The sequence below is a fragment of the Peromyscus eremicus genome, chromosome 18 (assembly GCF_949786415.1).
Source record: "Peromyscus eremicus chromosome 18, PerEre_H2_v1, whole genome shotgun sequence".
NCBI lineage: Eukaryota > Metazoa > Chordata > Mammalia > Rodentia > Cricetidae > Peromyscus > Peromyscus eremicus.
In genome coordinates this window covers 218347-231709 of record NC_081434.1, presented here as the reverse complement: position 1 = coordinate 231709, position 13363 = coordinate 218347, and the positions used below count along the sequence as shown (strand labels likewise).

Here is a 13363-nt window from a genome sequence, read left to right as displayed (position 1 = left end):
TGCTCAACTCCTAGTACTAAGACAGTTGTTTTTTAAATAGTATCAAGAGTAAAGTTTGTAGAAACAGAAGAGGAAGAGTAGATGAGGGGAGCAAAAGTGGATGGGGAGGAACTGGGAGGAGTAGAGGGAGGAGAAACTTCAGTTGAGATGAAAAATAAAATAAACAAAAGCTAAATTCAAAATAAAAGAAGAAGAAAAGAAAAGAATAAAGTTTGTGTGAGGCTTCTATCATGGTTCTGAAACCACTAAAAATGATGTGCATACCTTTCAGCACAGCGATAGATAGAGCTAATCTCTTAAAGAACATACTTGGCTATTTACAGTAGTCAAGTTGTTATAGTAAGCTCTGGAAGTTATGTTTAGATAGATATAAAGATCTGTCAAATTCACACAAATTTTCTTTTCTGTGAGCCAACAGGCATGTACCTGATGCCACCTTCCAGTTCCATTTTATCATTCCATTCATGCTATTTCCTTTTACTGCTTTTTATCTTTAAGAAATTTATAAGAAATAAAAAGTATGTGTTGACTTGGAACAGTTGCTTTATGTTTATCAGAAAGCAACAAACACTGGAGATGGAAAGGCATAGCATCCAATGAGTCTTTGGCACCACTGGATCAGGGCCTTGGTTTTCTGTTCTATTGCCGTGTGAACATAAACCATCAAATATTTTCACTTGAGGATCCCAAATACAGGAATCGGTACAATGTGAGAAGTTAATGAGAAGGAAGTTGGTAGGAATAGGAGGTTCTGGATGGACTAGGGACATTATGTTTTATGTACATCCAAAGGGTTCTTTTAAATTCTTTGAGGGTTTAACTCAGCCACTAGAAACATGGAACATATCTCTACCTCATTCTCTGAAATGCTGGTGCTTATCTTACAGGCCTAATCAGTGAAGATTGTATTGAGCTGAGTTCCAATACCATGGTGGGGGTAGGAATCATAGGTCATGTCTACAGGAACATCATAGCGGGGAGTGCCAGCCTGAAAGGGAGTTGAATGCACATGCCCTGAACTTAGACTTGCAGAGGTATAATGTGGCATGAAGCTGTAGGATTTTTCCAACTCAGGGGAGCCATCTTGCTTCAAGGAGAAGTTGCCACTGATGCTCAGGGGTGGTGTGAGTGGACCCTCATAAGGGGGGGTACTGCAATCAGGTGGATGGCTCCCAAAAGAAGAGTCTCCCAAACTCTTAAGTGGTTGAGGCTTGAGATGGAGAAGATGTGTTTCCATATGGCCATAAGGAGGGCTGGGGAGCCCTGGAGACTGGTAGTTGAAGCTGTGGACAGAGACAGTAGAGTCACAAATTGGAGATTTTTCCTCATGCTTCTCCAGGAGGGCAGACTGAGGTCCTAGTTGGAGGCATCCAGCCACCAGGTTGCTTGTAGGCTGAGAGAGCCCTTTACAGAGCATCTCCACAAATCCCTTCCCTTCAAGTGTCTGACCAGTCTCCAGGACTTCAGACAAGGCCCAGATGTAGTTCCTTGCCAGTCGAAGAGTCTCTATCTTGGAAAGTTTTTGGGTTTTAGAGTAACATGGCATGACCCTCCTAAGGTTATCCAAGGCATCATTCAGGCCATGCATCCGGGTCCGTTCTCTAGCATTGGCCTTGACTCTTCGAGCCCTGAACCTCTCCAGGCGAGCTTTGGTCATTTTCTTTTTCTTGGGACCTCTTCTTTTAGGTTTCTCTCCATCTTCTTCCTCTTCTTCCTCTTCTTCAATACTGTCATGCTCTTCAGTTAAGGTTCCAAGCATCCCATAAGAGCCTGATCTTCTCTCTTGCTCCTTCATCTCATTTTGAGAGCCTAGACCTTTGTCCATCCAGGATTGTGTGTTGACCAGCTCCACCATATCCTTGGATTTCATGTACATTTTTGCCATTTATAGATTCTGGAAAAAGGAAATATAAAAAGTTAAACCCCCAAATACCTGATAGAAATCTAAACTGAGATCAGCATGATGGCACATGCCTATGATCCTAGCCCTTGGGAGGTGGAGGTAGGAAGACCAGGAGTTCAAAGTCATATTTAACAGCATAGAAAGTTCAAGGCCAGCCTGAGTTACATGAGACCCTGTCAAAAGATGCATAAACTTTGTTTTTATTTCATGGTTATAGAACACATTGTGTTGGGATCTAAATATTTCATAATTTCTTTGCCCATTTGCCATTTTAAATTAAGCCAAGGCTCAAAGAATTGCCCTAGACATACATCTCTTTACAGCACATTGCAAGAAAAACTAGCATAAAAGAAAAAATTTGAATACTCAGGGTGCTAGAGTCTGACTTTCTATTCTCATATTATTTATCTTATGGGCATTTTACACAAAATAACACAAGTAAAATTCCAAGCACATATTCTTTCTTTTGTAAATTTATAACATAAAGGGAAATAGGTGAACATATAAATTATTGCCCTAATTAAAAAAACACGGGACAGCTAGAGCAATCTTGTACAATAAAAGAACGTCCAGAGGTATTACCATCCCTGATTTCAAACTGTACTACAGTGCTATAATAATAAAAACTGCATGATGTTGACATAAAAACAGACAGGTTGATCAATGGAATTGAATCAAAGGTCTAAATGTAAATCCACATACCTATGGATACCTGATTTTTAATTAAAAAAAAATAAAGCCAGAAACACACAATGGAAAAAAAGAAAGTGCATGTTCAACAAATTGTGCTGCTCTAACAGGATGTCTGCTCATAGAAGAATGCAAATAGATCCATATCTAACACCTTATACAAAACTCAAGTCCAAGTGGATCAAAGAACTCAACCTAAAACCAAATACACTGAACCTGATAGAAGAGAAAGTGGGGAAAAGCCTTGAATGCATAGGCACAGGAGAAGACTTCTTGAACAGAACACTGATAACACAGACATTAATATCAACAATTAACAAATGGGACTTCATGAAACTGAAAAGATTCTGTAAGACAAAGGACACCATCGATAGGTCAAAACAGAAGCCTTCAGAGTGGAAAAATATTTTCACCAATTCGATATCTGACAGAAGGCCAATATCCAAAATATATAAAGAACTCAAGAAACTAGACATAAGCAAACTAAATAATCCCATTAAAAAATGAGGTACAGATATAGAGAATTCTCAATTGAAGAACCTGAAATGGCTAAGAAACACTTAAAGAACTACAAATGCAAATCAAAATGACTTTGAGATTCCATCTTACATCTGTCAGATTGGTTAAGAGCAATAACACAAGTGACAGCTCATACTGGAGAGGATGTGAAGCAAGAAGAACACCCCTCCATTGTTGATGGAAGTGCAAACTTGTATAGCCACTATGGAAATTAATATGACGGTTCCTCAGAATATTGGAAATTGATCTACCTCAAGACCCAGCTATACCATACCACTCTTTGGCATAAACCCAAAGGACACTCCATCCTATCACAAGGACACTTGCTCAACTGTGCTTATAATAGCTATATTAATAATAACCAGAAATTGGAGACAACCTAAATGTTCATCAACTGAAGAATGGATAAAGAAAATGTGGTACATTTACACAATGGAGTATTACTCAGCTGTTAAAACACATGACATCATGAAATTTGCAGGCAAATAGATGGAACTAGAAAAAAATTATCTTGAGTGAGGTAACCCAGACCCAGAAAGACAAACATGATATGTACTCACTTATAAGCAGATATTAGCTATTAAGGAAAATCACACTACAGTCTACAAATCCAGAGAGCCTAATTAACAGGAGGGCTCAAGGGGAGAGGAGGATACAGGGTTCTCTCTGGGAAGGGGAAATAGGATAGACTTCACTGATGGATAGAAACAGGAGGGATCAGGCAGGATGTGGGGCAAGGATGAAGGGAGAAAGTACTGGGAGAGACTGAAATTGGGGGGCATCGGGGGAGCCTTGTGGAAACCTAATACAGTGGAAACTCCCTGGAATCTATGAGGGAGACCCTAGTAATGGGGCATATGGACCCTGAACGGACCATCTTCTGTAACCAGGCAAGGCTTGGTTACAGTGGTGGAACTTGGACATCAACTCCACCACAAAACCTCCGACCTACAATTTGTTTTGCCTACAAGATGGGCTGGGTCAATGGTGGCGCAGAACTTGTAGGAGTGGCCATTTAATGACTGGTCCAGCTTGAGGCCCATGCCACAAGAGGTAGTCCACGCTGAACACTGCCTGAATGGCTGGGAACCAAAGACTAGATAGCCCAGAGACCTAAGATAGAACCAAACACAACTAGAAAAAAAAAGTCAATGAAATGATTCCTGATAATATTCTGCTATATTCACAGATCAGTGCCTAACCAATCATCAGGCTTCATACAGCAAATGATGAGAACAGATGCAGAGACTCACAGCCAAACTTTAGGCAGAGCTTGTTAAATACCATAGAAGAGGGGGGAGAAGGATTATAGGCACCAGAGTGTTCTAGGACACTAGGAGAACATGGCCCACAGAATCAACTAATTAGGGCTCATAGGGGTTCACAGAGACTGAAGCAACCATCACAGAACCTGTATGGGTGTGAGCTAGGTTCTCTGTTATGGTTGTGTGTCATGGTGCTGTTGTGAGACTCCTAGCAGTGGGACTGGGAGGTATGCCTGCTCTTGGGAACTTTTACTTCCTACTGGATTGCCATGACCAGACTTGATATAAGTGTTTGTGCCTAGTCTTATTGTAACTTGTTATGCCATTTCAGGTTGATATCCTTGGGAGCCCTGTTCTTTTCTGAAGGGAAATGGAGGAGGAGTAGATGTAGGGAAGAGGGGAAGTGAGGGGAGGCACTGGGAGGAGTGGAAGGAGGGGAAACTGCAGCTGAGATGTAATGAAAAGTAAAACATAATAAACCAATAATAAACAAAAAGAAAAAATGCTGAAAGGGAAAATGGTTTTTAAATAATTATAAATATGTAGTATGAAAATAAATTTGCTTCACCCCCAATAAAATATATGTTGAACAGTTAAGAGTTAAGCAAGTGAACTGTTCTGAGTTTCTACCATAAAACAGATGAAAAACTATAGCAAGATCATCAAGATTACCTTCCTGTGTTCTCTTGAGATGTTTCACAAGCATCTAACTTGTACAATCCTGTGATCCCCACTGACTCTGCCAACAGGTGACTTCAAGCACCTCCTATGAAACAACAACACCATAGCTGGCCTGCTTCATGTCCAGAAGAGCATTGCGTTTCTTCATAAGCACCCTGTGTTCTCTCAGGGGTAAGGAATGTTAGATATCCTAGTGACACAGTGTCTTGAAAGGGTCATGAAGAAAAGCTGCCACTTGTCATCTATCAAATATGCCCACGTACTGACAACTCTTTCCTTTGCACATGCATCTTACACCATTAGAAAAGACTCCAGCAACAGATAGAAGCAAAAGTCAGTAATCTACCAAACCTATTCAAGATTGTTTTAATGAAACAGTCAGAAAACGCTTTATTAAAAATGAAAAACTGGAACAAATATAAAGCAAAAGAGAATATAGTGACTGTGAACATACCATGGGGCTATTTTTGGTAAACAAAGTAAAAGCCTAAGCACTTCAGTTCACTTGCCTAACAGATACTGTTTGATATGGTTTATATGCAAATTTGATTTAGTAAACATCTTGTATTCAATATTACAAGAGTTTGAATTGTTTTCAGATCATTTGAGTCATTTCTAGGTATACAGTTTATCAGATAAAAGAATCTGATAAACAATCCCTCTAGGACATCCCAGTTTACTAGTTAGTCCTTGAAACATTAAACTCTCCATCACCTTTCATTATGAAAAAAGGAAAAACATGATAACATGCCTTTTGATCCTTGAAGCTGGAGTCTCCAGTCAATGAATTCAGGGATTAGTACATGGAGTTTTCAAAAATATAAATATATGATTTGAATTGTTTCTGGTAATTGGAGCTTGTTTTCATTGTAACCTCATTTACCTCCTATAAATAATTAATGCTACTGCATTGCGAAAACAGCCTAGGTTTCATATTAATCAGCAAGGAAATCATGTCAGCTTGACTTACTCACTTAATAAGGCTTCCTGGGTAAGCAGCTTTATTGAAAACACACATTGGAACCTATTGGTCAACTGGCTGCCCAGGCCAAGTCAGAAAATCCCACTTTTAATATGGATGATGGAGCTTGTGTGCTGAGCTGCACTTCTAACTCAGGCAAATATCCAGAGGGAGGGGGAAGGACCTAATTAACTTTCCGTTAAAGTAACACAGATCTTCCAAAGGCAGGTGCATGCTGAGACCAAAAAGGGCAGGGTGGGGTTGGGAAACCTAATGCTCTCTGTGTAATTACAATAGCATTTGTGTAGCATTCTAAAGTTTGCAGCACGTTTGCATTTATTAACCTATATATTCCATAGAGCATGCTGTTGAGGGTGATGAGTAAAGCCCTGTTCACTTTACAGTCAGCAGTATCATGGGGCCAGTCTTTTAAATGATGGACATGTAAAGACATAGTGTAACAGGACATAGAAAACATTTCTGATCTCAAATACTAGACTTTACAGTCCTTTTCCTCATTTTTTTTCTTCCATCATAGCTAAAGAAAAAAGCCATTTTTGCTTTGGCAAATGTAGATCAGTAGAGCTAAGTCAACAGGCATGACCATTATCCAATGAAGGCTGGCTTAGATGTTCTCTGAGGCAGCTTTTAACTCTCACATTCCTGGATTCATTCCTCTCCCAAAGGCTTTCTTTGCTGCTTTTGACTACTCATTCTACTCCTCTTCTCTTCTGTACTCTTTTCCTTTTTTTCCCATCTTCATTAGCATCATTGCACCATGTCATGTGCATGGAGAAGAGAGCCACCTGACCCACTGGGATCTGAGTACTGCTCTACTTCTGTATTTGGCTTTCCTCACTATCATCTCCCTGTGTCTCCTAATACTTGCTTGATCTTGCTAGATGTGTCAATAGGCACCCTACCAGGAATTAGAGTTGAAAAATAAAATTGACCAAGCTTTGTCTTTAACATATTTGGTGATTTTAGGAAGCTGTTTATAATCATACTGTTGGTAGGTATAAAGGAAAATAACTCACTGGATTTGGCCAAACAATGTGAAACAAAACAAATCAGTGAAATTTCACCCTCCTTCTTTTCCCAACTATGAGAAGAACAGGGGTAGTTCTGGTTCAATTTCCTCTGTTCCCATACGTATTGGTCCTGTAGCTCTAAGATAATTCTGTGGGTATATAAATGTGGCTTCAAGGATGACTAGAAAAGTATGAATGGAACTCTAGCCCAATATTTTCAGTTCCTGATTTCTAATCCCAGTTTTATTTACTACATTCTTCTTGATAATATAAAGATAAGATATATTTTATATTCTTCTCATAAGACAAAATCATGGCAAAGGATGTTGTAAAATAATATCCATGTATTTATTTTTGAAAATTTAAAAGTCTAACCCATTCTTTCATTTGTTTTCTTCACGCAAAATTAAATTTTTCCCACAAATGAATAAATAAAATACACTGTATCTGTTAGTGTCTCTTATTATCTGAATGCACCTCACCCGACTGGTACAAAAGTAAGTCTGATAGCTACCCAATAGTCTGCCCTTCTCAGTTGGATTAAACAGCACACACTTTGGAGTCAGATTGACTGGGCCTAAATTTCAATTTTACTACTTAATAGATCTGTGACTTAGACTTTTATCTGCCTTAATGTTCTCCTTCTTAAGTGGGAATAATAATAGACCTAACTCACAGATTATTCTCAGCATAAAATGAGTTGATGTATTTAAACAATTTGAATTAGTTCCAGGTGTCACAAATTCAACAGAAGTGTGAGATATGACTACTCCTAAACATCATGAGTCACAGTGACAATAGTCGGGACATATAATTATAATCTATGTTTAATGTTAATTTCATGATCATAAAAGTCAGTAGTCTTTCAGTTTTTGTTTAAAAGTGTTTGCAAAATTAGTACTTTCCCTGTGTGCTAATGAGGCTATCAAAGGTCCTGTGGAACTGAAAGGGATAAATGAATATACCAAACGCATCTATAGTCAGACATGAAATTAGCTTCCAAATTTTCATTCTCTTTGATTTGTGGAGATGAGAGAAGGAAGGTGAAAGAGAAAAGATTCTCTCTCATGAAGACATTTGACTTGACATTCATTCTTAGTTACATGTTCATAAGGTTTCTGGTGGAATGCACACACACTCATCTATTCGACCTTTTTATCTTTGGTTTACAATATGAGGAATGCAACTTCTCCACAAGCTCCAGGGAAAAGGTGAAGTATCTCACAAACAGAAGTAAAAGCCAGAACTCTCCAAAGATGAAATGTACTTTCTATTTTTCTACCTTTAATACTCTCAAAGCATCACAAGACTGACAAAGACAAATGACTCAGTTTCAGATCTGAGTGTTAAAAATGTGTGATGCACTCCTGAATTTTTTTAGGAATAAAACTTAAGTGGACTCTCTTCAGAGCAAGGAACTAAACCCAATGTGGCCTTTATCCCATTAACATGCCATCTCAGAGGTATTCTGAAAGAAACATGAAAGTAAGATGTTTTCTTGTCACTGAAGTGTGAGATGAACATAGCAAAATTGTCTTAATATTTTGTAGATATTGTATGGATATGAAAGGATATGGTACTACCTTATAGAACATAGGGATAAATCATGTCAAGTTTCTCTGAATTTCTAGAAGAGAAGTTAGTTTTCAAAATATACAGGAAATAAATGCCAATGTGAATATTGGTTTTTGAATACAGAATTATATCCTTCAACATATACAAATATATTCTGATCTTATAAAGTCCATTTTAGTTCTTGGTACTGGTATTTGGATTACCCCCATAAACTTGCACAGTGTTACAGGCTCTTCCTATTTATTTGCTTCAATAAAACCTCAATTTTGAGTTATTTTCTCTATTTAAAAATTTTACTCTCTTTTTTTCACTTTGAACCTCTTTTGAAAAAAAAAAGTATTTGCCACAGACAATTTTAACTGCATACTGTCTTGGCTAATGAGACTACAAGTATTGTGCACTTCTACTATGTGGAGCTGTCATGGAATTTTTCCTATACCTTTACTAATTTTCATTTACTTTGGAGAAGTTTCAATTAAAGGGTGAGTGTAAAGTATTTACGTGTGTGTCTGTGGCAGGCTGGCCAGTGTCTTTCCCTTTAAAAAACCAATGGTACTTGATTACCTCTTGATTCTGTGACTCTAAATACAACAGGGAGCAACTATGCATGCTAATTTCTAGAGAATCTAAGGACCACATAAACCAAATGTTTTGCTCATAGCTGCAGAGCCTGCAACGAAGAAACAAACAAAACAAAACACAAACCGAGGTGTTCACAAATGGTACTGCATGGAAACAATGAGTAGGCTAGAGGGTTCTTCATAGCCAAGCTATCTACAACTACAATTACCCATTGACTAGTAACTATGCATGTGCTCACTCTCTCTTACACACACACACACACACACACACACACACACACACACACACACACCCCGCACACCACACACAGAAAGAAGGGGAACAAGGCCATACTGTACTTCATTCAGTCCCACAGCCTCAGACCATAATAGTGAGCTTCCTTAGCAGTATTTAAACAATTACCCAATTTCCCCTCCATGTTCTTCACTATGTTAGAAACTAAGGTGGAGTCATTTGCATTTGTTAGTATTTCGTGAATATATTTTTGGTGGGAAAGTAATGAGTATATGGCAGAAGAGGAAAGAGACACTTGGACAATCATTTTCTTCTAATTTACAGTCTCAAATAGCTGGGGAAAAATATATTTCCCACTCCATTCAAACCATTCAAGAACTTTTGGCAAAGCAAATGGGGACAGTGATGAGAATCTTTGCCTATGATCTCTCAAGATCTCCCTCTACTTAATTGATTTCCATTCCTCTTCCTCTCCCTGCACTCTTTGCCTAGACCTGGAGGTTTGTCAGCAGAGCACTGAATTGGGCCAGTTCTTCAAACTGCTTGCTAAACCACTTTAGGAAAATAGCTAAACTTTTGCAGCTTTTTAAAAGCATTAGCAAGATGGAAGTTTGGGCTTCATGGTGACAGAGGAGTCGTCAGCAACCTCTTCTCTTCCAAATCTGTGGGAGCTTCACACAGAAACTTTAGTACCCGCACCCCACCCATGGCTCACCTTAGGCAGTGGAGTTCCAAGATTAAACTCTAACCTGTATTCTGGAGGACAGTCAGAGCAGCCAAGTCCACCCTAACCAGGCAGATCGTGGGAAGCAGGGGATGCTTTCAGCCATCCATGTAAGCCGGTAGCTACCTCCTAGTGCCTGCACCTAGTCTGGATACCCTGGCTGTTACTTATTCTATCCACTCCTTCCTGAAGTTCTGAGGCACCACCAGGACGCCCTCAGGCTGGTGCCTCCACTAAAGCTGTTTTCCTAAGTGTCTTCAGTACCTCTTTTCCCGGGTTAGCTCCCTTGAGTAGCTCTTTCAGGACCACAGTCTCTGGGCAGCTCCTGTGATCTGACTGGAGCTTCTGACTTGTCGCAGTTTAGCAGCTGACCAGGGCGGGATGATGTTGCCCACAGGCTAGCCCCTCCCCTCCCTAGCCTAAAGACCCACCTCCTTCCCAAGGCTCCTCTGATGAGGTCCAGCTTTGCCACTGCGTGTTTGTTTTTTGTTTAAATCAGGAAGGGGCTGGAGGAGGAGAGCTGCTGAAGTTAAGGGGTGAAAACCAAGAGAACTGAAAAGGCTTGTGGTTAGAAAGATACAAGGCTCTGTTCAGCTGAGCAGGCTGAACAGAATGGGGTCAGAAAACTGGAGACAGACTTGGAGAGAAAGCTAGAAGGGTGGGTAAGGCTGCTGGCCCAAACCTAAAAAAAACTAAAATGTGAGAAAACTGCACAGCCAGGACACAATGCTAGTGAGCGTACTGTCTTGCATGGGAGATTGTTGGTTTATTTGCTGTTTTCTCAGAGAATTTGTTTTTTTGCTTTTTGGATGAATTATTTTTGCTTTTTGTTTGTTTGTTTGTTTGTTTTTGTGGTGGTGGTATTAGCATTTGAATCTGGTGTCTTGTAGATGTTAAGCAAGCACTTTACCACTAAGCTACATCCCCTGCTTTTTTTCTCAGAGTTTTAAGTGTAAAGGAGGAAGTCTCTGTCTCCCTTTTCACCATAACAAACATATTCCTGTTATAACCATATTTGATGTCATGTGACATTTATGAAAACAAAAGCAAATGTGCAAACTCTTGGAGTTCTGATTCCGAAAGATAGTTTTATTACCCGTGTAATTAAAGACTATCTTGTTTGAAATAGTTAATATTTAGAACTCTGACATAGGTATTTTGTGACTCTTGGCCTCCATAGAAAACTAGAGAATAGAACCACCACCACCACCACCACCACCACCACCCGCCTAGTTTTTATAGGCAACCAATAATTTTCAGCAAATCTTTAAGGTCTCACTAATCTTTTTGTTTCCTTATCCAGGAACTATCTACTCAGCAAAATAAAGCTTGTTTTTGGAAGAATTAAGCAATGCATGGTAGATATGGTAAATTTCTGGAAAACATCAGAATTTATTCTTCAGTCAGAGGACGGTTATGTATGAGACAGTTTGCCTCTAGATAGAGCAGCTTAATAATTTCTAGATGAATGCTTATTAGATGGATTGATCCCCTGATTTGTGTCTTTAAAGCCACATCCCTGGATATTAAAAAGTTGTTGTTGGATGTGGCACCCTGCCTGTGAGACTTACTGTGGGAGGGGAGGAATAGAATATTAGCAGAAAGGTGAACATATTGAGACAAAGATGAGGGTGGAGATGGGACATTGTTCCCAGACCCCTTGTTTCTTCTGACAGATGTAAGGAATTGAACATAAGAGGATTAGCTCACAAAATGCATTCAATTGTGTATGTGCACGTGTGGTGTGTGTGTGTGTGTGTGTGTGTGTGTGTGTGTGTGTGTGTGCATGTGCATACTCCTCTAGTGGCAGAGGAAGCTTTGGACACTGAATTTTCTTTAAGAGCTGCTTTTTTTAAAAAAAAGAAAAGTAGGTGGAATTCATTTCATTGGGGTTACTCTCAAAACTCCTTGACAGTTGTGGGGTTGGCTATTGAACTCTGAAAGGGCAGGAAGGGGCAGGAAGGGTGTGCAATCAGCAAAGGAAAGGGGGTGGTGACTGCCTTAGGAAAAGAAAATGAAGGACATTTGCATTCATTCTCCTCCCCCACATGTTTCCTAGGCCAGAGGGCCAGTCCACAGCCCTTCCCTCTTTCTCTATTGCTTTTTTGTAAAACTCTGAGCCAACCTGTTAGAACCATCTGCTGAGTAGGGAAAAGGAGACCAGACCAGCACTCAGTTGCTGGCCCACAGGCCTGACACTAGAAGCCATTGAAGCAGAGAAAAGGGAGGCAACAGGCAGATTTATGGGCAACAATCTGTTACACCCCACCCCCAGGCCCCTCTGCCAGGAGACAGACTGATAATCCATCAACCCCACTAATGAATTAATTAGTATTCCCAGTAATCCTGACCCCCAAAGGAGACCTGCCTGTAGGCCTGTAAGTAGAGTAGAAACTGCCTTCTGCAACCAGACACTGAAGAAGTGGGACCAATGTCTGACATTGGCCCTAGGGCACTGGGCTGTGAGCCACAGACACTGTTGGTAACTGTCCCCAGATGTCCCTTCTTCTCATCTTCCCTCGGGAGACCACTTGCCTTTGCTGAATTAAACCACTACTTCCAAACAAATGGGGTCTAGAAGCATAAATCAGGAACTATAGAAAGTGGGAAACAGCTTCAGGAAAGAAATTACTGGGCTGCTTATATTCACAGTAAAACTTGAGCAGATCCTAAGCCTGCTCCACAAGAATTACCTGGGATGTGGGAAAGCTATAGGGCAGGGCATGAGTTGAGGAGAAAGCAAAGGAGACAGACTCTGATCTAAGGAAGCTCAATGTTCAAGTAGCAAAGTGATAAGAGTCAAAATTAATTGTGAAATGGCTTTAAACTAAGTGATTTGTGACTTGAGATATTCCTGAACATGGACTGAAGCAAAATATAAAGACACTGAATGAAAAAAGAAATAAAAAGGATAGGAAACATGACTGCTTCTAGGTATGGTAGAGGAGGAAGTTCATTGTAGATAAAAGGGAGAGCATATCCAGGAGTAGAGACATCTGGGAGAACCCAGAGGCCTGACCCTGAGCCATGTGAGATGAAGAAGGGAGGGATAAGAGAGGGGGACCAGGTACAGCAGCCAGGAAGCCCAAAGAGTAGACAAAAAGGGGCAGATAACCAAAATTGTTGGATTATATATGGAAGGGCAGCTTGGGGGAGGGCAGCCCAGCCCTCAGGCTGGAGAAGTTTAAGGTAGGGCTT

General features: G+C 40.0%; 1 protein-coding gene across 1 annotated transcript; it reads right to left on the bottom strand.

The window, feature by feature from the left end:
* Nucleotides 1-889: 889 nt before the first annotated feature.
* On the bottom strand, nucleotides 890-1885 carry Neurod4 (neuronal differentiation 4). Its single transcript, XM_059245801.1, has one exon. The coding sequence runs from the start codon at nucleotides 1883-1885 to the stop codon at nucleotides 890-892; it is 996 nt and encodes a 331-aa protein (XP_059101784.1).
* Nucleotides 1886-13363: the final 11478 nt, after the last annotated feature.

What these genes read in the sequence shown, in the direction of transcription:
- Neurod4 (XM_059245801.1), bottom strand. Translation starts at nt 1,885, where the DNA reads ATGGCAAAAATGTACATGAAATCCAAGGATATGGTGGAGCTGGTCAAC.